Source organism: Felis catus, chromosome B3 (genome assembly GCF_018350175.1).
Source record: "Felis catus isolate Fca126 chromosome B3, F.catus_Fca126_mat1.0, whole genome shotgun sequence".
Lineage (NCBI taxonomy): Eukaryota > Metazoa > Chordata > Mammalia > Carnivora > Felidae > Felis > Felis catus.
Window position 1 is genome coordinate 72074455 of NC_058373.1, and position 26738 is coordinate 72101192.

Consider the following 26738-nt stretch of genomic DNA (forward strand, 5'->3'; position numbering starts at 1 on the left):
TGAACTGTCCCAGTCAAAAAATCAAATTATGTATTAGGGGAAAAAAATCAAATTATGTATTAGAAAAAAAATCAAATGACACAAATGTGAGGGTTTATTTTTGGATTCTCAATTCTATTCCATTATCTAAGCATCCATCCTTGTACCAATATCATGTCGTTTTGATTACTCCAGCTTTATCTTAAGTTTTGAAATTGAGAAGTGTGAGTCCTGCAACCACTCCATCAGCTACTCTTCAACGGTTCCGTAAGACCAAAAGACTGCAAATTGTGGGCTAGAAGGTCAAATCTCTAACTTCCCCTATAAAGTCAAGAAAAACATCTACATCAGACTCTTCCACACAACAAAGCTTCTGGTTGCCAGTAAGAATCCAAATATAGTACAACAATTAAGGGTTCTGTTGAATTTCTCTACCACAAAAAAATACATAACCCAAAGAAATTACCACATAGAAACTGTATGCATTCCCCCACTCATTTTCAGGAAGAAAATGTTTTCCTTCAGGTTGGGAAGGTTTATCATTAGTTCTCACTGATAATGCAAAAGCATTGGTAGTTAAAACAGCTAGTGCCTTCAGGTCCCTGGGTGGCTCAGTCAGTTAAGTGTCTGACTTTGGCTCAGATCATGATCTCATGGTTCATGGGTTTGAGCCCTGCGCTGGGCTCTGTCCTGACAGCTCAGAGCCTGGAGCCTGCCAAGGATTCTCATATATATTTTTTTAATATTTGTTTTTGAGAGAGAGAGAAAGACAGAGACAGAGAGAGAGAGAGAGAGAGAGAGAGAAAGAACAAGCAGGGGGAGGGGCAAAGAGAGAGGGAGACACAGAATCTAAAGGAGGCCCCAGGCTATGAGCTTCCAGCACAGAGCCCGACACAGGGCTTGAACCCACAAACTGTGAGATCATGACCTAAGCTAAAGTCCAGCGCTGAACCAACTGAGCCACCCAGGCGCCCCTTCCGATTCTGTGTCTCCCTCTCTGTCTGCACTATCTCTCAAACATAAATAAAAACATTAAAAATATTAAAAAGAAATTAAACAACAACAACAAAAACAGCTAGTGAGTGCCTTAGCACAAATCAAGGTAATTGGCACCAAAGTAATTCATTACCACATACTCGTGGAAGGGGGGGCTATTTCTCTAAGAATGTCCTTGATGCAATAAAAATGATCAACAGTAAGTAATCCCAACACTCTAGCATGTCTTTTTAATATTTTTTTTTAATTTTTTTTTTCAACGTTTATTTATTTTTGGGACAGAGAGAGACAGAGCATGAATGTGGGAGGGGCAGAGAGAGAGGGAGACACAGAATCGGAAATAGGCTCCAGGCTCTGAGCCATCAGCCCAGAGCCCGACGCGGGGCTCGAACTCACGGACCGCGAGATCGTGACCTGGCTGAAGTCGGACGCTTAACCGACTGCGCCACCCAGGCGCCCCTTTAATATTTTGTATAAAGAAACATGAAGTACACGCAAACCACTTCTGTGTGCAAACTGAAATATGACGGTTATCTTAAGGAAAACTTTACAATTATTCGAATAACAAGTTGAAGTAGCCATTTAAGCAGACTTGGGTAACAGGCATACATTTTCTTGAAAATGAGTGAAGTGAGCCTGTCACTTCAAGGAAAATGAAAATGTATTATGTAGTCAATGATAAAATTTGAGTTTATCACCTTTGTGATGGGCAGTGGAAAACTAGGCATTTTATAGGAATTAAAATCCTTGGAATAGTTGAGTTTGCTTCCCCATCTGCATAAAAAAGCTGAATATGTGGGCCTTTTTTTCTGTCTCCCTATTTTCAGTTTTATTGAGATCCCTTTGGATAAATTTCCCATATCATTAATGACTAAGTTACATGATTACACTGTGTATACTTTTTAAAAATGTATTACTATGTATTCTGAATTTTTACACATGTTGATATCTTTTTCTTTGTTGAAAGGTTTTGACTGGAGCAAGATTTCAAATATCAAAAAATACTAAAAGAGGCTTTTTGATTAATTTCAGTGGTTTTTACAGACAGATGTATGGGCATGGAAATTACACTTATCTGTAGCTAGAACACATAAGCATTAAACATAGGCAGTTTCCTGTTCCTAATTTTGGGAGGTTATCAAGGTAGTGGCAATATTATTGCCACAAAATCCATGTTTAATGAAGAACTAGAGCATATGTAGCAAAAATTGGGAGAGGAGAGAATGTTTAATACCAAAATTAGTGTTAATGTGTGATGTCATCGGAATCATATAGCTCAGTTGTTCTCAGACTGATAGCAGGCCCTTTTACATTCTTAAATCATTCAAGACCCTAAAGAGCCTTTCTTGGCATTGGTTATATCAAGGTTCCCCTTCCCCTCCCCCATGGTCTTGTGTTAAGTTTCTCAGGACCCACATATGAGTGAAAACATACGGTATCTGTCATTCTCTGCCTGACTTATTTCACTTAGCATAACACTCTCCAGTTCCATCCACATTGCTGCAAATGGCCAGATTTCATTCTTTCTCATTGCCAAGTAGTATTCCATTGTATATATAAACCACATCTTCTTTATCCATTCGTCAGTTGATGGACATTTAGGCTCTTTCCATAATTTGGCTATTGTTGAAAAGTGCTGCTATAAACATTGAGGTACATGTGCCCCTATGCATCAGCACTCCTGTATCCTTTGGGTAAATTCCTAACAGTGCTATTGCTGGGTCACAGGTTAGATCTATTTTTAATATTTGAGTTTTCAAGCAAAGATCAGAGCCTGTTGGGCTCTGTGCTGACAGCTCAGAGCCTGGAGCCTGCTTTGGATTCTGTGTCTCCCTCTCTCTCCGTTCCTCCCCTGCTCTCTCTCTCTCTCAAAAAGAAATAAAGATGGGGCACCTGGGTGGCGCAGTCGGTTAAGCATCCGACTTCAGCCAGGTCACGATCTCGCGGTCCGGGAGTTCGAGCCCCGCGTCAGGCTCTGGGCTGATGGCTCAGAGCCTGTAGCCTGTTTCCGATTCTGTGTCTCCCTCTCTCTCTGCCCCTCCCCCGTTCATGCTCTGTCTCTCTCTGTCCCAAAAATAAACATTGAAAAAAAAAATTTTTTTAAAGAAATAAAGATTAAAAAAAAAATTTTTTTTTTAAACACAAGGGTGCCTGGGTGGCTCAGTTAAGTGTCTGATTCTTGATTTTGGCTCAGGTCATGACCTCACAATTCGTGGGTTCAAGCCCAAAGATGGGCTCTGTGCTGACACTGTGGAGCCTGCTTGGGATTCTCTCTCTCCCTCTCTCAAAATAAATAAATAAGCATTAAAAACAAACAAAACTCCCAAAACACAAGGGGCACCTGGGTGGCTCAGTCAGTTGAGCATCTGTCTCTAGGTTTTCCCTCAAGTCATCATCCCAGGGTCATGAATCAAGTCCTATGTCAGGCTCTGCCCTGAGTGTCAAGGCTGCTTGGGATTCTCTCTCTCCCTCTGTCTCTAAAACAAAACAAAACAAAACAAAACAAAACAAAACAAAACAAAACAAAACACAAGAAACAGCAAGCGCTGGCAAGGATGTGGAGAAAAGGAACCCCTGTGCACTGTTGATGGGAATGCAAACCGGTACAGCTACTGTGGAAAAGAGTAAGAAGGTTCCTCAAAAAGTTAAAAATAGGGGCGCCTGGGTGCCTCAGTCGGTTAAGCATCTGACTTCGGCTCAGGTCATGATCTCGCAGTTCGTGGGTTCGAGTCCTGCATCGGCTCTGTGCTGACAGCTCAAAGCCTGGAGCCTGCTTCAGATTCTGTGTCTCCTTCTCTCTCTGTTCCTCCCCTGCTCATGCTCTGTCTCTCTCTCTCAAAAATAAATAAAGATTAAAAAAATTTTTTTTTTAATTTTAAGAAGAGTTAAAAATAGAACTACCCTCTGACCCAGTAATCACGCTACTGGGTATTTACACACCCAAAATACAAAAACACTAATCCGAAAGGATATATGTACCCTCATGTTTTATTGCAGCATTATTTACAATAACCCAATCATGGAAGCAGCCCACGTGTCCACTGATACGTGAATGGATAAAGAAATGGCATATATTTATATATATTTATATATATACATATATATATACACACACACACACACACACATATACATACACACATACACACACACACACACACCCACCCACAATGGAATATTATTAAACCATAAAAAAGAATAAAATCTTGCCATTTGCAATGACATGGATGGAACTAGAGTATGATGCTAAGCATAGTAAGTCAGAGAAAGACGAACACCACATAATTTCACTAGTATGTGAATTGTAAGAAACAAAATAAATGAACAAAGAAAAAAAAAGAGAAACCAAGAAACAGACTCGTAACTATAGAGAATAATGGTTACCAGAGGGGAGGTGGGTGCGGAAGTGTGTTAAATAAGTGATGGGGATGAAGAGTACACTTATCATGATGAGCACTGAGTAACGTATAAAAGCACTATATTGTACACCCGAAACTAATATAACACTGTATGTTAACTATATTGAAATTAAAATAAAAGCTTAATAAAAAAATTTTTAAAAAAGAACATATCTGTTCAATGCTAGTCCTTAACACCTGGTAGAATTTAATAATGCTGTTGTGCTTATATGATCTTTACTTTTTAATTTTGGAAAGTGACACAATTTTCCATTTACAGTGATGTAAAGGATCCTTTCTGAATATAGTTAGATTTAAAGAATTCAACAGGATTCTGGAAGATAAAAGAGGACATGAGTGGGAAACAACTAAGCAGAGCTATGGTAGCTCACCCCAAGTGCCTGACAAGCTTTCTCAATGGTAAGGTATACAGATCTCAAAGAGCCCCAGGGGGCTAAACTCTGGAGGCACCAAGTATCAGGGAAAGGGAACGGAGTATATTGCACGTAGATGAGTTCAGGGCTAAAAACGGAAGGTCTGGTCAGTAAGCTTAAGAGAGGGACTCCCCTGCCTCTTGCCCCCCCAGTTCTTGAAAGTCCTGAGACAACATCTAATCCTTTAGCAAAAAGACTTTTTATTTAATCTCTGGAAAAATGAGCTCAAAAAGGCTCTAGCTTCAGATGTTAGGCACAGCAGAAGCAAGTACTAATTTTCAGAAAGTTAAAGTCTGTATTTTGAGTGACCATCAGGAACGAATGAAGAGGATTTTTCTTTGCAGGTCCTCACTGAATTCAGAGAAAACTCTTCACATACTGACATTTGGGGGTCCTCCATGGAATAAGTGAGCCTATTCACTCTACAGTTACCCCTATTCTTTGAGAGGCCCCATCCATGCAGAGCTGCCAACCAGTGTCTTATTATTTTATCTTAATACGGATGGGTAGCCAAGTCTTACTTTGGTGTCTGTGAGGTCTCCAATATGTAAGAGGAATCAAGGAAACTCAGAGGAAACAGACAACACAGAGAATAGGAGATAAAAATTAAATAAAAACACCTCCTATAAAATATAGTATATCCATGAAACAAGAGTGTAGAGGTTAAGAAGAAATTAAAAATAGCTGAAAATTTTAAAAATCTGTAAGTGGGAAAATAAAGTTAAGAAGCAGTATTGGAAATAGAGGACAAAGACAGGAAACAAAACTGAAAGATAACCAACAAACTTAAGTCAAGCGGTCTAAAGCTCTGCAAGGGGAATATCAGGGGCAACAAAAAAGATCACTGAGGAAATGGAGGGGAAAAAAGTAATCAAACAGTGAATGATTCTTTTTTTTTTTTAATTTTTTTTAATTTTTTTCAACGTTTATTTATTTTTGGGACAGGGAGAGACAGAGCTTGAACGGGGGAGGGGCAGAGAGAGAGGGAGACACAGAATCGGAAACAGGCTCCAGGCTCCGAGCCATCAGCCCAGAGCCTGATGCGGGGCTCGAACTCCCGGACCGCGAGATCGTGACCTGGCTGAAGTCGGACGCTTAACCGACTGCGCCACCCAGGCACCCCAAACAGTGAATGATTCTAACACTGAAGGGCACTGAGCCTGGAGACTGAACAGACCCCCCCCCCCCCCCCCGGCGACTTCCCAATTCAATGCATGGAAGAAAAAAAAAAAAAGGCTCATATGAAGGCAGTGAAATTTCAAAACACAAGGGATAAAGAGAGGATCTGAAATGTTTCAGAGAGAACAGGCCATATACACTGAATCAGGAAAGAGACACATTTGCCTTCTAAAAATACTGCAAGTTTGAAGACTACCGAATGACTGCTTAGATTCTGAGCTGAATTCTGAGAGATTTTCAACCTTGAATTTTAATCACACTTAACTATATTATTAACCAAAAGTGAAGACAGAATAAAACTTAAGACACACAACCGCTTAAGAAACATATATTCTCTATATCCTTTAAAAAGCTCTTAGAGAAAATGCTCTTACAAGAAAAAAAAATCAACACAAAGGTTGTAGGATATAGGGGACCCAATATTGGAAAGTCCCAAGTTCAGTAGGCCTGGAGAACAACCTGTACAGATAGAACAATATAATGTAAGGTTGGGGGAGGGGAATGGTGGTGAAGCTAAAAAAACAACACAGAATTGGGGCGCCTGGGTGGCTCTGTCAAGCATCTGGACTCTTGATTTTAGCTCAGGTCATGATCCCACGGTTCATGGGATGGAGCCCCACACTGGGCACTGACAGCGTGGTGCCTGCTTGGGATTCTCTCTCTCAAAATAAATAAACTTAAAAAAAAAAAAAAAAACAACACAGAATTAATAAAATATCTGACAAGTGTGAAAAATTTAAGTGTATTTATTTGGAGAGAGAACACGAGTGGGGGAGGGGCAGAGACAGAGAAGGAGACAGAGAATTCTAAGCAGACTCCATGCTGTCAGTGCAGAGCCTGATGCAGGGCTCGATCCCACAAACAGTGAGATCATGATCTGAGCTGAAATTAAGAGTCAGATGCTCAACCAAATGAGACACCCAGATGCCCCAAGTGTGACAATTTTAAAATAAACGATTGAGAAGATTATGACAGACCTGAAGGAAATAATTAGGGCTAGGAGCATTTAAAAAAAGAGAGAAATGTAGGCAATCACTAGTGTCAGGAAAAATGAATTGTAGAGAATAGGAGAGGTAATTGTACTTTATTACTTCACCCAGCAGTGAAAGTATCTACATGAACATAAAAATGTAAACTTACTACTGATTTTAATAAAAATTGTGAAAAAAAAAAAACTTATCAAGAGGGGTGGATATGTGATAAATCAAGTATAATAAAATGTCAATTATTAATGTAGGTGATGGGTACACACGTGTTCACTGTAAAAATCTTTCACTTTTCTCTCTGTTTGAAGTTTTCCGTAACAATGTGTCAGGGAGAAATTTATTTATTTATTTATTTATTTATTTATTTATTTATTTATTTATTTATTTATTTTAATGTTTATTTATTTTTGAGACAGAGAGAGACAGAGCATGAACGGGGGAGGGTCAGAGAGAGGGAGACACAGAATCTGAAACAGGCTCCAGGCTCTGAGCTGTCAGCACAGAGCCCGACGCGGGGCTCTAACTCACGGACCGCGAGATCACGACCTGAGCAGAAGTTGGCCGCTTAACCGACTGAGCCACCCAGGCACCCCAGAGAAATTTATATTTTTTAATTTTTTAATGTTTATTTATTGTTGAGAGAGAGAGAGAGGGAGAGAAACAAAGTGTGACTGGGGGAGGGGCAGAGAGAGAAGGAGACACAGAATCAATCCAAAGCAGGCTTCAGGTTCTGAGCTATTACCACAGAGCCCGACGCGCATGGCTGGAGCTCATGAGAGGTCACGAGATCGTGACCTGAGCCCATTAACCGACTGAGCTACCCAGGCAACCCTGTCAGGGAAAGATTTAAAAAGTATCAGGAGGTAAGGAAGCTGGAATAAAATGTGACAGAATACAAAAGTTAAATTTAAATCCTAAACTACCAAAACAGGACAACAGTTAATATCTAAGACTGACAATTCAAGAAGTAACAATGTATAGACAGCATTTCAAAATATGAAGCAGAAGAACTAAAAGTAACTGCTTCTGAGGCAGTTGACTGGTTTTTAAGGTTTTCAGAACTACCTGTTTTTTAAAAACCTATGTTATTACTTAATTAAAAATAACACTTAAAGTACAAAGTACATACAGATAACAATGAATAAGCAGAAACTGTGAAGGTGGTATCAGAATAATAAAAGTTGGGGAAATACCATGACAGAGGAACAACTATCTCCCTTTGAACCAAATGGGTATTGCACTAAAAAGAGGAAACATTTTTGAAGTACCGGGTTATATCCAGGATATAATTTGTCATTCATACCAAGACAATCTGGAGAATAAAAAGGTGTGCCATTAATAATTACATAGAGACAACAGGTGAATAGTACCAGGAAAGGAAGAACTTATGGTCACCTATATGTAGCCTGGACAGAAGTCTCTTCGAACCAAGCAAGGATGCATGAAAGCTCAGAAACTGTCACCATCGTTCACTGAGTGGCTACTACATGCCAGGCACGAGAATTGGTAACCAGGGATAAAAATGTAAGAAAGTTAGTAACGGGAGTAGACTATAAAAGTTGAGCATGCAAGAATAAATGTACCCCAACCTGCTCAGGCATTTACTTCCATCTAGCCTCCTCTTCTTGAAGTCAAGGGACCCATACATTACTTAAACCTTTATCTACCTCACTCAAGATAAAAGAGCCATTAAGAATGGGAATGGGTAGAAATAACCCAATATCTTGATGAAAGAAGCATGGGAATTGCCCATATTTTAAAGAACCTTCCTAAGCCATAAAAGGTAACTGTCTACTTTTGGAGAGCAATCCAGAACAAGACACTCGTCCGCAACACAAAAATCAGCAGTCAGAAAGCACCAATTGAGCGAGGCACGGACACTATAGCATATAGTTTTCTCCATGGACACAAACTTTCTTTTTTAGGGTTAGAGCCACCCACCATTTCCATCCTGACCCGTGGCATACAGACACGTGACTCAACGCACTGGACTGGCTTTCCTTTTGAAAATGGTGGCAAATTCTGACATTTTACATAATTCTTTTGGGATAAAAGGCAGATGACTAAAGTCAAGGCTCACTCATAGCAGGATGCCCTAAGAGGTAGGGTTCTAGGTGTGCCTGGATATTGTTTCCCTCGGTTCTCAAAGCAGCTGAACTGCAGAATGGAGACTAACCTCCTTCACCTCTTACCCCATGCAGTACTAATCATAGTACCTGGTTAAAAATGATCACAATCCTGAAAAGGCTGGGAGCCCTAAATAAGGACCCAGTTAAGTATAAGAGGAGAGGAGAAGCCCAGAGCCCACTCTCACGATCCACTGCCACTACCCGGAGTTTTCTAACACAGAAATAGACAAGGGCTGCAAACGCTTGCTCCTCACGGAAGTTCTGATCTAAAATAGAAGAGGCAGGACTGGACTAGACTACAACATCTACAGTCACAAAACAGTAATAAGTTCTAGTTGTCACGAAGATCTCCTGTTTGATTCTTGACTGAGCCGATTTTCTCATCTTTAAAATGACACTATATACTTACTAACGTTTTGGAAATTTCTACTCAAACAGAAGTGTGTGATGTTGCTGTTTTTAGACATAAATTAATGAAAACTGTAATAAAAAAATAATGTTATTTGCAGTAGCCTCACAATATGTATTTAACCCAAACTCAATTTGCAGATGAGATTAGGAGTCACATTAGCTCCTGTTCTTATTAAAAATAACAAAACAAAACATGGGGAGCCTGGGTGGGTCAGTCAGTGGAGTGTTGGACTCTTGGTTTCAGCTTAAGTCATGATCCCAGGTCGTGAGACTGAGCCCCACGTTAGCTCAGTGCAGAGCCTGCCTGGGATTCTCTCTCCCTCTGACCCTCTCCCCTGCTCATGCTCTCTCTCTAAAAAACAAAACAAGGTTAGTAGCTTTTTGGTTCTCCACTAATCTCTATGGCTGAAGAGAGCTGGAGCTACCACACACAATCACACAGTTCTGAAAAGCTTATGCTTGCAGGTATTTAAAACAAAAAAGTGGATGTGGCAACTAACAAATTTTCTGGTTTGTGAATTTTTTTCATAATGGATATTTCTTTGAAGATGGGTATGGACAATACAAGACTTGGGATCTGTATAGTTCAAGCTATTCCTGCATCTCAAGGCTAGTTTTCTTATTAAAAAAGGAAAAAGTGTAAAAAATACATATAGCATCACCTATATACTTCACTATCTTTCTGCTACAGCTAAGAGAATAAGCAACCAGAATTTACCTGACAACCATGATCTTTGTTTAAGCAGGTCAGAATGAAGTCCTGTAACCTGGAAAGACTATGATGCAGAAAGGAATTCTACAGGTGGGTTCTGGACATAATTATTAAAATTCACAGTTATAAGAAAATAGAAAGTTTATTCAAATAAGATTCTCAAAATAATTAGCCACAAATTTTGCTAATGAGTACATTTTCATATGGACTTGACACATAACTTTATACAATACCAGTTCTTATTAACATTTAACACACCTCTTCAAATGACGTAAGTAGAAGGGCCAGGATAAACCTTAATGGTTTCTGGGCGCCTGGGTGGCTCAGTCCTTAAGCATCTGACTTCGGCTCAGGTCATGATCTCATGGTTCGTGAGTTCAAGTCCCACATCATGAGCTCGAACCCTGCTTTGGGTGGACTTGTGCCCCACTTTTCTCTCTCTCCCTCTCTCTGCCCCTTGCTCACTTGCGCCCTCTCCCTCTGTCTCCCTCTCAAAAATATTGATTTTTGAGGAACAAAAAACAAGGGCCTATAATTTAACTTTCCTTGATTTAAACACTGCTACTTAATATTATTAAGTTTGCCAATTTGTCTTTAGGCCTCCAGTTTTTCCCAGTCTCATGCTTTGCATTTATCAATCACGTAATGGAACAGCGACTAAATGAATCTTAGCTTTTAGTGAATGGTCTAGAGAAGATGAAGAATAACCTGATAAACTCTTAATTACTGGGACTAGGAACAACCTACACATCTAAGCTGTATAATTTCAGCGTATATGAGTGGAAGAGAGAGTTTCTGATTTATTTATATCTATTATATACTGCACCCTTGTAAATCAATCTTTGGAAAATACTGCAACTTTCAGAAAGTTTTTTTTCCTTTTTAAAAACACATTTTTATTTTTTTTCACAGTATGCTTTTTTAATGTTTATTTTTGACAGCAGCGGGGGAGGGGCAGAGAGAGAGGGGGACAGAGATCCAAAGCAGGATCTGTGCTGACAGCAGAGAGCCTGGTGTGGGGCTCCAACTCAAGAACTATGAGATTACCAACTGAGCCAAAGTCGAATGCTCAACTTTTTTTTATTGGAGAGGGAGAGGGGGAGGGAGAGAGCCCACGAGCACCAGAGAGGGAGTGAGCTTGAGCGCATGTGTGTGAGCAAGCAGGAGGGGAGACAGACAAAGGGAGTGAGACTCTTAAGCAGGCTCCAAGCTCAGGGAGGAGGAGCCTGTCACAACCCTGGGATCTTGACTTGAGCTGAAATCAAGAATTCAATGCTCAACGGACTGAGCCACCCAGGTGCCCCAGAAAGTTTTTGTAACATTGATTATTTAAAAATGTAACAGTGAAAGAAACTGTGAAAACATTTGATAGAAATTAACCAATACAAAATCTTAAAAACAAAACTATGTTCAGCATTTTTCTAGGATTAAGTCCTTATTTTCATAAAAATGCAACAAAGAATCCGTTTTACTTTCAATTATCTAACGCATTTATCTTCAAAGAATTAAAGACACACGAACCTTTAATATGAGTGGCAGGAAACTGACCAAGTTTAATAGCTTGTTTTTTAGTGGAGGGTCTCTTGGAACGGCAATTTACATGCTGAAAATCAGAACTGATCACTTTCTTCAGGACATTTTTCAGGTTTTAAAAAGTCTTTATTAGTTTTAGCTTCCCTGGATGACAGAGTTCAGAGGCCAGACTTAAGCTCGACAGCTCAGCCTGCACCACAGGACGCAATCAAATGTATGAATTGATAAATTACTTTCATAAAAATAAATTTCAATCGTGGACGTTTCTCAAGCGGCAAAATTACCCAACCTTTAAAACACTGGAGACTGCAACAGCGCTTTTTCTCAACACGTGCCCCGGATACTCTACCAAAGAGGAAAACTAGTGAGGTTTTAAGCATCACATCGTTTTTGCATTACTAATGCTTGCAGGTTTTCGGCATTAGGGTTTCTGTGTTACCCACAGCAGGGCCTAGAACATGAGACGGCTGCGCGTGAGCGTTTTTTTTTTTTTTTTTTTTTGAACTCCAGCAAAAGCCCCGCAAACGATAAACACGAAAAGCCGGATTCACATCTTGCTAGCCCCTCCATCCACCCTTTACGAAGAAGGTTGCCAATTCTGGCGGGACCTGGGGCGGAATATTCGGATTGTGGAAGGACAGAGCGAGTGCGTGGGTGTGTATGAACACTGCAGGAGGGGGGCAGCAAGACGTGATCACAGAGTGGGAGGGAAGGATGATGCCTCTTCCAGGGCGGGAAGGAATTGTGAGAGGAGGCTGTTATGCATGACGGGGGCCAGCACGCGGGGAAGATGGTGGTGGATGCAGGGCAGGGTGATTGCGGGGGATTCCCTGTTCCGGGGCGGCGCTGGGGGCGGCCTGCGGTGAATGGTCCTGCAGCAACTAAAGGGGCGCGACACTGAACCCGGGAATTCCCGACGGAAAGGGAAAAAAGGGCGCCGAGAAATGGGGTTATTATGGGATGGCAGAGGGGGGCTCCCCAGGGAAAATTACGGGATCTATCTCACCCGCCAATTGCTGTACAGTCTCTTCACTCGTCGGTAATAAGCATCTTTGTCCAGAGTCACAGCCATAGCCACAGACGCCGCTCCTGCTCGGGTTCCGAGAATCACGCGAGGTCCCGGATCCGCCACCCGCTCTCGGCCCCGGAATCCCGCACTCTCCCAGTGACCCGGAAGTATCGACCTCAAAGATGCCCTTTCCGCTTCCGGGTCCCGACAGCGCTTGGAATTTTTTTTTTTTTCTTTTAATCCTCTCTCCGGAGGTTAGCGGAAGGAGAGGAAGAAAGACAGTGGAAAATCAACAAAATGTGCAACACAAAAAGAGTCTAGATTTTCGCGGGGTTTTGTTGTCAACTTAGCAACAGCCGCACGCGAAGCGACGTCATCACGTGACGCTCCGCCCCGCCCTCACTCTCAGCCCGGCTGCGGTTTGCAGGAGCTCCAACTTCTGGCGGAGGCGGCAGCGGCGGGGCACCGCGAAGGAAGCGGGAGGCCTGCCGAGCCTGCCCCGCCCCACACGTGCCCCGCCCCACACGAGCTGCCGCGCGCCGCTGCAATGGCCCCACCCACCGACAAACGCCGGGGAAGCGGAAAGAGCGGGAGCTGGCGTGGGACGGGAGAGGGAAGGCTGGGTGCGTTCCCCTCCTAGAAAGGGTGGGGAAGCAAAACCCTTTGCAGCTCCTGGTCTAGAAGGATCCTTCGTGGTGGGACGCTGGGTCTGAGGTTCCGGGCACACACAGAGAACAAACCGAGGAGAAAAAAACGCACCCTACCAATAAATTACGGTGAAAGGACCTTGCCTTAGAAAAGGAAATGCCCAGGCTTCATCTGAGCCCTGGGATGGTGGGGGAAGAGTTGTAGGAAACAAATGGCTTGAGGGGCTTAACACAACCCAGTCTCCGCCCCCCCCAACCCGGCTCAAGTCTTGACAACGTTCCTTCCGGTCAGCCTGTCCCCTTGCCACAGTCCATGAAGTGACACCATTCTTAAGGCTTCTCAAAAGCACCGTTATTTCAGTTAATTCCAGGTAAAATGTACATGGTTCCTTGGCAACATTCTTCATTTTTTTTAAGAACTTGCGAGTTTGAATCTGAACATTTGCCTACTATTTACATTAAATAATTGCCTTGCCTTTAGCAAGCTGGACTACACTTAACATATGCCCTTTGGTGGAGTGGAGACGACTTGTCTGTCCTGTCCAAGGTAATTTTGTATGAGAGATAATGAACTTTGGAAATGGTACTGAAATTACCCATCATGAATTCAAAATTAACCTTTATATTGGGTTTGAGCAAATATAGAACAAAGGAAGAGTGGAAAAGGATTAACTTAAATTTATTAATGCCAAGGGGAAGGAAGGTAACAGTTCCTGACCCTCCAGCTGTATCCACAGTTCGGCCAGGAACAGGCTCTGCCAGAGGCTAGGGCCAGCGCTACATAGTCTGTGGTTAATGGAGGGGTTTAGGGAGGGGTGAGCACATCAGCTGCTCTAGTCTCCTTTCCTTCCCCAGAAATGAGGAAGTGGTCATGTATTTTTTTAGGAGTTCCCCCTGCCCACCCAATCCTCTCAATTTTGGAAGCAATCAGGTACAAGTTTTCTTTTTCCTTTTCACCTCCTGGAGTCCTGGGTTTCCCCACATCTCCCCTGTCCCTCCCACTTTTCCATAGTCCAAGGGCCAGAGTAATTGAAAATAACAGCAGCCACCCAAGCAATGGGGACCATGCTGGGGCTTCAGTCATCAGCATCTTCGCTCGAGTCTGAGTTGGCTGGCATCATAGGATCATCAATGAGTGAGAAGTCCCTTTCTGAGCTATCATAGCCCTGAGATAAATCATCATCATCATCTTCATCCTCATCGTCCTCGTCTTCCTCAGGCTGCAGTGGTGGCAACCTCAAGGCAGTACCAGAGGTGGTAGTGGCTGGTGAAGAAGGGAAGCCAGTGGCTCTCAGGCCTGGATGGTGATGGTGGTGATGGTGGGGGTGGGGGTGGTGGTGGTGGTGATGAAGCATGGTGCTGGAGTCTACATGAGGGGATGATGCTGCACCACCCATCACAAACGGCATAAAAGGCAAAGATGCAGAAGCGGCACTGCTGTGACCCAGAGATGACACAGACTGCAGGCCACTACTGCTGTGTTGGAAGGTATTATGCAGAGACAGGGGCCCAGTGCCTCCACCCTGCATCAGGGCCATCATCTTAGAAAGGTCTGGTCGCATCCTACGGGCCCGCTTCTTGCTGCTGTCTGGTGCAATAGGCCCTGGCAAAACCCGGTTGAACACAGTTTCAGCATGGTGACCCTAGGAGGAAGGAAAAGAAGATGGTAAACAAGAAAGTCAAAAAGCAAAATAGAAGCCAACAGAGCCCCAGCTTGCAAATTCTTTTTCACTGACTCTATCTTTAGGAGCAGCAAAACAAGCACATTCAGATAAGGCTTGATGGTAATAAGGAGGAGGAAATGCTGGATGTAGCTGCTGGAAGCACTGCGACGCCCAAGCTAAGATCAAGGAATTGATACTGATACTCATGTGAACCAGAGTTTTCTTTTTTCCGTGACTACATTGTATCTTTAGTCCATCCGCCCATTTCTTACCTTTAAGAAATTAAAGGGGCCTAAGCCAATGAGTGAATCAGCATTTGCATAGTATACTTTACTGATGGCAGGTTGTTCACATGAAATTTATCATGTGAAGTGCAGAACGACTATATTGGTATTCACAAAATTATCACTCATTAGAATATCAGAGTGTGGTAAACTAAAGACAGGTCAGGTTAAGACTCCTGGATGTTTACAACAACAAAAAGACTGTGGGTAGCTCCTCGTGAAATTTAAGTTTTGTTCACACTGATAAAAAGAACCTATCTGCTGAATTTTAAGTCACTTCTTCTAGATGTTCTGACTGTAAATTTTAATTAAGTATACCGAAGCTGGAACTACTGCCTCTGCTTCGCTAGACCTAAGTACAATACTGGGTAACCTAGAATTAAACTCAGACAGTTGGTGCCTATATCTCTGCACTCTATTTACCAATCTAACACGTGACACGGGAATATACCTTTCTGATTTGGAGAGACAAACCTCTCAATACTCCGTATTTGTATAGACTTTTTTTTTTTTTTTAATTTTTTTTTTCAACGTTTATTTATTTTTGGGACAGAGAGAGACAGAGCATGAACGGGGGAGGGGCAGAGAGAGAGGGAGACACAGAATCGGAAACAGGCTCCAGGCTCCGAGCCATCAGCCCAGAGCCTGACGCGGGGCTCGAACTCACGGACCGCGAGATCGTGACCTGGCTGAAGTCGGACGCTTAACCGACTGCGCCACCCAGGCGCCCCTTGTATAGACTTTTAAAATATAACTATAATAGCACCTAAACTCCCACAGTTACAAGTAATAATGCAGTGCTAGATATACGATCAATTCTGTCTACATCAAAAATTCTGTACTAGTCATATTATGATTTTCTGTGACTCCCTAGGATCTTTTGTTTCAACTGACTATAAAGAAATAACAAAATACTTGAGGTAAAAATAGGTAATACTGGGGAAAAGCCTTTTTTATGAAGCTGCTCTGTAATGTGAAATTCAAGACAGAGAAGGATCCAGCCTTCAGCCATCAGTCTCACATATCAACCACTGTGCTTATTATCACACTTTTGGTCCCATGGAGGACAAGAGGAAAAATTAAACTATTCTTTTATGGCCAACAATCCTTATATGAAACCACTTTTACCAATAAAAAAAAAAAATAAGCTTCATAAATGCCCCTCACAAATTACTATAATGTGCAAAATAATGATCTCAATTTGTTAAATGCAAAAGATAATGTTTATTTGGAAATTGACTTTGCTAAAAGATACATTGTATTTTTATATACATATTACATATATATGTAAAGATGTACATGAAAGAGGGGATGATTAGATAAAGGGAGTATATACAAGTACTTATCACTTTAAGTGCTTCCCAAACAAACCATGACTTAATATGTTTAAAAAATATAATTACTGCCCAAAGTAAGGCTAACATAGCAAAGAGAAACTTTTACAGTTATATTTTCGTAGAAAGGATTATCAGCACTTAATCTACCAAAAGGCCTATAACTGGGGTAGTAAAAGCATAAGTACATTTGAAAATAATGGAATAACCAATGTTGTTTTAAACTATAAAACATGTTTTCCTTTCCTTTTTCCATTACTGGCGTTATTATCAGTGATTCTCAAACTCCTCCATGTTGGGAAACGCTATGACTATTTTCCTTAGTAGCCCCCAAGTCCCTTCTAAAATAAACAGGATCCTGGGGCGCCTGGGTGGCTCAGTCGGTTAAGCGGCCGACTTCGGCTCAGGTCATGATCTCACAATCTGTGAGTTCGAGCCCTGCGTCAGGCTCTGGGCTGACAGCTCAGAGCCTGGAGCCTGTTTCAGATTCTGTGTCTCCCTCTCTCTGCCCCTCCCCCGTTCATGCTCTGTCTCTCTCTGTCTCAAAAATAAACATTAAAAAAAAATTTTTTTTTAAATAAATAAATAAACAGGATCCTAAAACTTTTAAGAGATTATCTGCTCCAATACCCTCAACTTTTCAGGATGTGCAAACTGAAAGGTTAAAGATTTGCCAAAACTCCCTAGTCAATCAGTAGAAGAGCAGAAGGCGTTGAATGTTCCAACACATCTTACTAATTCTTGTGTTTTAATATGCTTGATGTGCTAGTTACTTTTTAGAACTTTATGCTCTTGTAGAGATGACAATGCTAAAGGACTGTATTAATACCAATAAAATTACTCTGGTTTTCTGATTGGTGGACTGAAGATAAATTTTTTTCATACACAGTTAAAAAGGTAAGTAACATAACATCAAATAATTTCTCCAGTTACATCTAGTGTGGGAACAGAGTGGTAACGCCTCAGTCTCACTCACCTTTTTCCCATTCCTAGAGTTAGCTGTCTGGACAGGTTCCACTCCCAAACAGTTCAATTCCGCCTTATTATTTTTTTTACATCTCTGCCACTTCTGTTTTCTGCGATCCTCCATATACTGAAATAGAAAAGGATCAGTCATCCTAGAGGAATAAAAATCTTCTCTGGAGTAATTATTAAGGTACTAGAGTCTAGTTTGACAATACATGCTTATTGCATGGCTAAGTAAAGGATTAGTCCTGGTGGGAAACTGCCATTAAGCTGATCTCTCCCCCCAAAATCAGGTGATCAGATAATAGGTCAACAGTAAATAACTCCCTAGTATTTAGTTTAGTAAGTGCTTTAACTTATTTTATTTTGATCCTTACAACTCTGTGAGTTGGGAAGACTGGGTATTATTATTCTGATTTGGCAGATACAGAAATGATGACATAATACGGCATGCTTCCTCCCTCTCACACAGCTTAAATACCAAGGGAATGACTTTAAATCTTGCTGGATGGAACTGCCACTCACCGCTAGAAATCGGGGATCAACAGCGAACTCTGGATGACCCTGTAACCACATCTCCAGTTCAGCCCGGCGAGGGGCATCCTCACCCACCAGCAAAGTACCATCCACCTTATTGATGACAGGGATCCGGGTCTCCAGGTCCACATCAAGGTGATTAGGCTCTTCCATGCACTCCACCTCCAGCTGCAAACCCAGAATCCACCCCCATGAGCACATACTCTTCTTTGGGGCAGGGAGGGAGGGGGAGTAGAGCCAATGGTAGCCATAAAATAATTCTAGTATCTTCTAGTCCCTTAATCCCAACTGCCTTCATCAATTAGTAGGAATAAAAAAAAATCTAATCATCACATTAAAGACTTTTTCTATCACTCACCTCGACTAGCTTCTTTCTGTTTCCCTTCTTCTTATGAAACAGAGGATGTCCATCTCCCATTACTCCATTAGCCATCAACTTGTGCTTCTGGAATGTTAACTTCAATCCTTCCTCCTAAGAAGACAACCCATCCACCCAAAATGTCATATGGCACATGTTTTTAAAGTAAACATTAAGCTTTGGGGATCTTGGGGTAAGGGTCATCCTCTGGCTCAAGGATGAGAAAGAAGGCCATCTGACTAAAAGGTAGAAATCAGAAATATGATAAAACCTATATACTTTTCCCTTAGACAGATTTTGTTTCTTGACCTAGTGCCCCTCAGAAAAGAAGAGAAGAATTTCAACAACACCCCCTACCTGGTGTCTCAATATTAGCATGGCAAATCATCACAGGAGCAAAATCCTGATAATTCCTAACACATACTTTAAGAAATTTTTCTTGTTGAGTACTTAATGAGCAACTAATAGGGTTTCAATAGGGAAGAGGATCAGGAAATTAAACTTCCCATTTGTAAAATAAGTAACACTGATTTAATTTCAGTAGGAATGACTTCTTATTTTTGACTTAATAAGGCCCATAACTACTTCCGTGTCATTTTAACAGCTTTCCTACAACTTGAATTCAATTTTTAAAAACTAGGTTTCTAGGATCTAGAAACAAGCCTCCCAAGAGAACCTTGTATCGATTAAATTTCTTTCAAAAATATTGTTTCTTTTAATCTGGTCCCCAGGAGATAGAAGTCAAGATCCCTTCCTTTACTGCAATGACTTCTCCTCAATGGAGCTGTGTGAGCTCTAATTTTTATACCCTCTCATTTTTAAAGTTAGCTAACCAAATGAGTTTAGTATCATGTTAGTGAAGTAGTTAGTAAAACTACAGCCTCATTCCCCACTTCCCAGTGCCTAAATGCTAAGCTTACATCTTTGATCTGAACCGTAAACTCCTTTTCATCCATGCCTCTGCGAAGTTTTGTGAACTGAGCTGCTGCTGTGGTGACTGCAGACACTTCCTCCTCTGCCATGGAAGCCGCGCTGCTGCTTCGTGGTGTGGGGACTGGAGAGTCACCATATTCTCCTGGAGTCAAGGAGGGACTATCTAGCAAGTGGTTGCCTGGCCCCAAAATTCCTCCTGTTACCATTTCCTGGCTCCGGCGGCTAGAAGGCCACTTCCCTGAGAGTACAGCCTGGCAGACGAGGTCAATACGGTTTATAAGGACACGATCCTGAATGGGGGGAAAAGAAATCAATACTGGTTTTAGGGCCGGAGAACCAGCTATGTGATTCTGTGACAAACAATACTGCCACCATTGTCAGAATGGGTAAAAATCACAAGGTAGGAGGAGGGAGGTAATAGTATCAGATCCCTAAGTCAACTGGGAAGAGTTTCATGAAAAAAACCGCGTAGCGCAAAATACAATTAAAGAAAACGAGAACCATCTGTTCCTTGTTCCCTGCTTCTGTTACATTATATTTCCACACTACGTGTTCAGGAATGACGCTATTACCTTGGGCCACTCAGAGGCTCTTTGTCTTTCTTGTAGCAGCAGAAGCTCAGGGGTCATTTGTTCTCCATCTTCATTTGGGAATCCATCTTGGGACATAGTGAGGGACAGGAGACTCTCTTCATCATAGAGCTTTGAGCGGGACTGGTCAGCAGCTAGAGACCATACAGAATGTGAGCAGAGATGGAAGAATGAAGTTATATAGAAATGGAATTATATGGGCTTTAAATAAAAGCCCAGAGAGTAACAGATCTCTTTTGGTATTCTATCAAATCAAAATCCAAATCTCTCCCAGAGGATGCATGTAGAAAAGAAGGGGAAGAGTGAGGTGAGTGGGGTGGAGAGGTGGGAAATGGGGAAAAGGGCCAACAGCCTGTCACATGCACTCACTTAGCTTTTCTTCCTTCTCGTCCTCACTCTCATCAGTGCTGGAGCTGGAGCTGGATGAGGATGAGGAAGAAGAGGATGATGGTGACAGCTTGCTCAAGTCCAGCTCAGAGTCTGAATCATCCTCATCCTCCAGTTTGACTGGTGGAACATTCCGGGAAACCAGAGGGGTAGTATCAGAGGGGGCTACTCGCATCTCATAGTCTTGTGGGGTTGGTCGGCTCCTGGCCACCACCTCATGCTCTAGCTTTAAAGTCAGACTCTCCAGACTGGGGACCTGGGCGGCTGTCTCCTCGGGTGGTTTTTCAACAGGAGCATCTGGGCGCAGGGGCAGTGGTGAGGCAGTGCGCGAGGTATACTGCTGGTGGAGCAGTGGAGTAGAGCAGCGTGACAGGGGTGGAGCTGGTGCTCCTGCCTGATGGTTCTGCATATAATTCATACGGGCAGCCAGAAAAGAAAAGTCTGGGTCCTGCATGATGTTGCAGTCTGTTTGGCTCACCCCATGTCGGGCTGCCCCTCGCAGAAGCTCCCCATCATGCCGAACAGGCTCCCACCATTTGGGCAATTCAGGACCTGGGGGCTGACATAATGCCAGCCGATCTTCCAGAAGGGGATGGCATAAAACTTGTTCCCGTAAGCGCCGAAGCAACTCAATACGGTAAAGAGTCCGTGAGGCCCTCTCCTCCGTGATGGGCTCAATGAACAGATTAGGGTCCGGGGGCTCTGCAAGAGATAGGGGCAGACGGAGAAATGAAGCGACTTGGCTCTGTTGCCCTCCATCCCCACTCACCCAAGACTCTCCAGTCTTGCTTACCATCTCCAGCTGCTGGGGGAAGGCGACACACTTGGCGACACATGGCCACAAAGCCATGGAAGTACTTGGTAAGGCTTTCGTCTGTTTTTTTGTCCAGACGGGCAAAAGTACGGAAGCGATCCCAATGGAACTGCATGGTATCAGGGTCATATTCCACACCAAAGGTAGACACCACCCGATAGAAATCAGTTTGTTCACGCCTTGTCCATCTAAAGGGAAGAGGAATCAGGCAATAGTGATCAGAAAAACACAGAGAAGGGGTGCCTGGGTGGCTCAGTAGGTTAAGCATCCAACTCTTGATTTCGGCTCAGGTCATGATCTCGCGCTTTGTGAGTTCGAGCCCCACAATGGGCTCTGCACTGACAGTGTGGGAGCCTGCTTGGGATTCTCTCTCTCTCTCTCTCTCTCTCTCTCTCCACCGCCCTCCCCACCCCGCCCACCACCACCGCTCTCATTCTCTCTCTCAAAATAAATAAAACTTAAAAAAAAAACCAAAACACAGGGAAACTGGTTATTTCTTAATGTGGCTTAGAATATCTGAATAAACAAAAATTGAAAGTAGGGACAAAAAAAGGGGGGACACAGAAGATAGCAGAAGAGGGAGTTAAGAGGTACTCTATAACATGTAAGAATTTAAGAATAGCAAACTAAGGGAAAAAATGATGTGGGCAAATAAATGAGAACGGTCACATAAAAGACCTCCTTAGGAGTTGTGGTTAGGCACACAACCAAAGTTTCTGGCATAGAGGAATAAAAGTTAAAGGCAAAAATAAGTGGTCCCTCTAGGGAATTCCAAATAAATCCTTCCTAAGATGTTTTTCAATAAGACCCATAGCTGGGGCGCCTGGGTGGCTCAGTCAGTTGAGCGTCTGACTTCAGTTCAGGTCACGATCTCACAGTTTGTGAGTTTGAGCCCCGCGTCAGGCTCTGTGCTGACAGCTTGGAGCCTGGAGCCTGCTTTGGATTCTGTGTCTCCCTCTCTCTCTTCCCCTCCCCCATTCATGCTGTCTCTCCCTGTCCCAAAAATAAATAAACATTAAAAAAAAAAATTCAGTAAGACGCATAGCTGAAGGCAAGCCTACAACTCAGCCCAAATTCCCAGCCACACTACCGTTGCTGTTTTTCCCGCCGCGCGATTTCTTTTAGCTTGAAGGCTGCCTCACAACGCCGTCGTCTCCGGTCCCCTCGTTCTGCAGCCTCTATCTTCATCTGTTCTCTCTTGTAGCTGCGCTGATAAGCTGTTACTAGGCGCCGAAGCCTAGCTGTCAGAGCAGAGCCTGGAGGCCAGAATAGATGGCCTGGCTGCTGGGTCACCTGGGCTGTGGGAAGCGAAGAAGAATGAACAGGAAGTATAGGAAGGACAGTAGAGATAATCAAGCCACCCAAAAGCAAAGCTCTTAAAAATCCCAGGATAGGACAGAATTCAGTTAATAATTCCCCAACCCACCACCCCACACAAAATTGTACTAGTTGACCTAGAAGTTTACCTTCATCTCCATCAATCACTGAGATCTCCTCATCCATCATCATCAAGGGATCACCCTAGAGAAGGAGATCCACCCCACAGGATGGAGGGGGGGGGAGGGAAAGGGGGGGAAGTTGGCACTCTGAAATCACTTTCTTATGTGAGTCCTTCTATGGCACCAAAGGGATCAAGAAAAATTTCTAATGACCCCTCACAAAGAAATGGAAGCAACCAACTAAAGGGATAAGAAAGTAAAACCTGAAAAATCAGTTGTTGTTAATGGCTTAAAAATTAGGGACTCAGGAATTTTGCAGTCACATAATATACTTCAATATCCAGCTTGGTCCCACCTCCTACACAAAGCCATCCCTGGTCTGCCCCAGTTGGTATCACAATCCTTTCCATTACTACTTTATATTCTCAAATGGTAGTTACTTTCCATTTTGTATTATAAATTAATCAATACACTACAGGATCCAGGGAATGGGAGAATACTTAACTATTTAGCAATAGAGAAAAGCTAGACTCAAAGGAGAATTCCTCACCTCATCATCTTGGTCCTTTGGGGGACCCTGGAGTGGTTTGTATTCAGGATCTTCACAATCCTTATCAAAGTCAACCCTAAAATTATTCAAAAGCATGAAAAAAAACAACAACACAAGAATGTATCTTCCTTCACTACGGGCAATCTAGGATGAAGACCTAGCCAAATGTATAATCTAGCATGAAGCAGTCTTTTCTTTCATGCTTAAAGGAATGGCAGCCAGGTGCTAAGATCTGAGAAAGTTAGGTACAACACCGAACAGGACAAAGAACGGGGAGAAACTGGCAAAGGGTCATTCTAAATTGCTCACATCTGAAACAAAACACTTTAACCAGCATATTTCCTTTCTCTTGATGGCCTTTTTTATTCTTTACCCATTCTTCCCATCCTTCCTATTTACTTTAATTATTACATTTGAATAGTCCATGTTTGCTTGTTTTACTTTGCTCTACTGAGTGGAAGGGTGACATAATACATGATTTGCAATGAATAACTGACCCAATTTCCTTTGAGTGTTCTGCACTAAAGAAACTAAGGTTGTGATCATCAGAGAAATCTCTCAATTGCAGAAGAGTACATGGAATGGGTATTCATGAACTAAGCCAACTACTGAACATGCCCCTCAGGTCTCCATGTGAGAAGTTTTGTTAAACTCACTGGCACCCAAACCAGGGCAACACTGCCCCACCTGGTGACTCAGTATTAGCATGGCAATTCATCATCGAGGCACGTATCCAGAATCTATGCCTATATGTGTCAGCTACCACTGAGAGATGATAAACCAGGGGTAAAATCTCCTGAGGCGCTAACCACATAAGTGGCGTAGGAGAGTTGCATGGCTATTATCTTTCAAGAGAATCAGTTGTCCTGTCAGCTGTGGCTACACAGAAAAGTATTGCAAGAAAACTGAACAGAACGTCAAATAAGCCGTTTAAGAGTAACGTTAATTTTCACCCTTAGTGGCATCTTATGGCAATGTGTGGTTTTAGCCTAGTTTATGGAGTGCTTTCTGCTAATCCCACTCTTTGTTAAGAATTTATCATTAATGAGTATAACCATCATTAAGAATACTAATGGGTTCAGTCAAGGCTACAGTTATGTTGTCTCTTAGCATAAGCAACTAATAGGCTTCATGGGGTAGATTCAGAACTTCAAGACAATTAAACACCAGTGCTTACCCTTCTACTATGTCAGAGAAATTATCCAATACTCGATGTTCTGCTGCAATGGCTTTGTCATCTGGTCGACCAGCCTTTTCCAGGAAGCATAAGGCTGGATCTGCCCTCATAGTATTGTATTTCTCATAGCCTAGAAGAAAAAGGGTCTTAAGCTGAAGAAAATAAGAGATTAATTTTGCCTAAAGGGTGCTGAAATAATTGAACTATCTGAGCTTTGCTCATAATAGAAAATACTAACTTGGACAGCTACTGGGTTATATTACTATATTTAATATTTCTATAGCAACTTAGAGTCACAAAGAGTTTTATCGCTAGTTATACAAGATAAGAACTTAATCAGAATTTATAAAGAATGGTGAAAAGTTTACATAGCCATTTAACTGGTAGTTTTTCTATTATTATTCTTACTATATACATGGGGAAACAGAAAAAGTAAATTAATTTAGGGCTAGGTCACACATTTTTGAATGAAGGACAAGAAACACCTGTAAACAAACAGGCACTGAATGTCTGATGAACAGAGAATGAATGAATGAGTCCATGAATATATTTCAGGATGTTTGGACTCATCTAAACCTCTTTGTCTCACAAGTAAATCTACGATTAGAAAGTGTTCAGTTTTTCTGATCCCTTAAAACATCTCAAAAACATGTTGATTAAGTGCCATTACTTTTATGTTAAAGAAATAAACAGAAAAACATTTTCAATTTCTTATAGGTTTACTTATTTTGAGAGAGAGAGCAAGAGTACAGGATTGGGTAAGGGGCGGAGGGAGGGAGGAAGGGAGGGAGGAAGGGAGGGAGGGAGAGAGAGAGGAGAGAATCCCAAGCAGGCTTTGCACTGTCATCACAGAGCCCAACGCAGGACTTGAACTCACGAACCATGAGATCATATCTGAGCCGAAACCAAGGGCCTGATGCTTAACCTCTGGAGCCACCCAGGTGACCCCAGAATAGTTAAAAAAAAAAAAAAAAAAAAAAAAAAAAAAAAAAAGTGGTATTCTAATTCACTAAGTCACTGGGCTGGAAGTTAGCACTCACTGCTTTTAATACCTAGGATTTGTTATTAGGCAAGACTGAAAAGGGAGTACTCTTCCTTTTTGTACTCCATTTTGTTTCACTGTAGCTCATACCTTCATCAGAGTGACTGTTGAACATTTAGACAAACAGGATGTTACATAAGTAGAACACTTTCATACAAATTAAGCGTGTTTATTATTAGTAGGAGTGGGCATATATTACCTCCCCTGAACTGTGGAAGCTTAACTAAGATACCACAACATACAAATTGATAACACTGATTAGGGAACAGATGGGAGACTCCCTACCTTGGGATTTAACTATCCATCTGGTCTTTCTGAACATCTATTTATAGGAACGAAATGCTTTGCTCTGGATATTTAAGAACTAGTTTCTTATTCAAACTTAATTTTATTGAAAACCAATCAGATAACTCAGGTACTGGCCATAAGCATTTTATGCTACATGTTCTATCTGTGGACGTAAGTCTACAAAAGGAAATAAACAGACTAAAAAAAGGTACCTACCATGCTTAAAGACTCCAATGAGCAAGGACTTGTCAGCCTCACTGTCCCACCATGTTGTTGGAACCTCCAGCTGATCCACTACTGGGAACCATATGTCAATCTCACTAAAGGTAGAAGACAGCAGAGTCAACACAGCAATGCAGAGAATTAAATAACAATCCTTGGGAAGATTATTATAGGTATCTTCTTTTATCCATTAACTTAAATGCTCACGGATCTGCCTATTTCCTTCCACTGATATCAAGCGTAAGATTAAAGAAGTGACATACTTTCTTAATTATCAGTTATCCCAAAGACAGCACAGAATGAAATAAATAAACCAATCTTTTCTGGTATAAGGCAAGGCATAAAGAAAAATGTACCATAACTTTACCTGGCAATGGCACCCCCTAACACCTTCTCTGCCTGGTCTCCAATAACCTCCTGCCTTAGATAATAGAGCATCCGTACCCGCAATAGCACCCTACAAGTGAGGGAAGAAGAGCCGGGTCAGTAATAACACAGAAACTTTGGGGTAGAAAATGCTTTAGTCTTTGTTAATTTCCATCCTTACTTGTTACACTGATGTTTCAAATGCTTCTTATAACTCTCATCCTGGAACAGGGTATCAGGATTATATTTCCGGATCCAATCTGCCTTATGGATATCAAAAGTGCTTTGTGATTTTACTTTTTTCCCCTTGCGTCCACGTGGCACAGGGATAGACAGACCTGGGAAAGGGGAGACATTAAAGACTTGGATTGAGA

General features: G+C 42.0%; 2 protein-coding genes, 1 long non-coding RNA gene and 2 other non-coding genes across 11 annotated transcripts in view; 1 reads left to right on the top strand and 4 right to left on the bottom strand.

The window, feature by feature from the left end:
* Positions 1 to 12977, bottom strand: part of SUPT16H (SPT16 homolog, facilitates chromatin remodeling subunit) — a 40657-nt gene extending 27680 nt beyond the window's left edge. Inside the window, exon 1 of the mRNA XM_003987429.6 lies at positions 12764 to 12977. Coding sequence (XP_003987478.2) covers positions 12764 to 12829 — 66 coding nt within the window. The 5' untranslated portion in view covers positions 12830 to 12977. The remainder of the gene's footprint in view (positions 1 to 12763) is intronic.
* A 287-nt stretch (positions 12978 to 13264) lies between these two features.
* On the top strand, positions 13265 to 18555 carry LOC102899590. Its single transcript, XR_440533.4, has 3 exons — positions 13265 to 13784; positions 13895 to 13960; positions 18134 to 18555. It is a non-coding gene; the product is annotated as an uncharacterized LOC102899590 (long non-coding RNA).
* Positions 14077 to 26738, bottom strand: part of CHD8 (chromodomain helicase DNA binding protein 8) — a 62646-nt gene continuing 49984 nt past the window's right edge. For 5 of the 7 annotated variants that reach the window (XM_011283119.4, XM_011283122.4, XM_011283120.4 and 2 more), the window contains exons 24-38: positions 26546 to 26726; positions 26366 to 26455; positions 25993 to 26096; positions 24447 to 24576; positions 23270 to 23345; positions 22747 to 22801; positions 22371 to 22578; positions 21260 to 21468; positions 20449 to 21168; positions 20062 to 20213; positions 19477 to 19779; positions 18557 to 18670; positions 18187 to 18366; positions 17672 to 17788; positions 14077 to 15056 (exon numbers count right to left, since the gene is read on the bottom strand). In XM_011283119.4, coding sequence (XP_011281421.1) covers positions 14490 to 15056; positions 17672 to 17788; positions 18187 to 18366; positions 18557 to 18670; positions 19477 to 19779; positions 20062 to 20213; positions 20449 to 21168; positions 21260 to 21468; positions 22371 to 22578; positions 22747 to 22801; positions 23270 to 23345; positions 24447 to 24576; positions 25993 to 26096; positions 26366 to 26455; positions 26546 to 26726 — 3206 coding nt within the window. In that variant the 3' untranslated portion in view covers positions 14077 to 14489. The remainder of the gene's footprint in view (positions 15057 to 17671; positions 17789 to 18186; positions 18367 to 18556; positions 18671 to 19476; positions 19780 to 20061; positions 20214 to 20448; positions 21169 to 21259; positions 21469 to 22370; positions 22579 to 22746; positions 22802 to 23269; positions 23346 to 24446; positions 24577 to 25992; positions 26097 to 26365; positions 26456 to 26545; positions 26727 to 26738) is intronic. The other 2 variants (XM_019832774.3, XM_019832775.3) reach the window with 2 other exon arrangements.
* Positions 18871 to 18952, bottom strand: LOC111561214. Its single transcript, XR_002743569.1, has one exon. It is a non-coding gene; the product is annotated as a small nucleolar RNA U6-53/MBII-28 (small nucleolar RNA).
* LOC111561213 lies at positions 23886 to 23995 on the bottom strand. The gene has a single exon (XR_002743568.1). It is a non-coding gene; the product is annotated as a small nucleolar RNA U6-53/MBII-28 (small nucleolar RNA).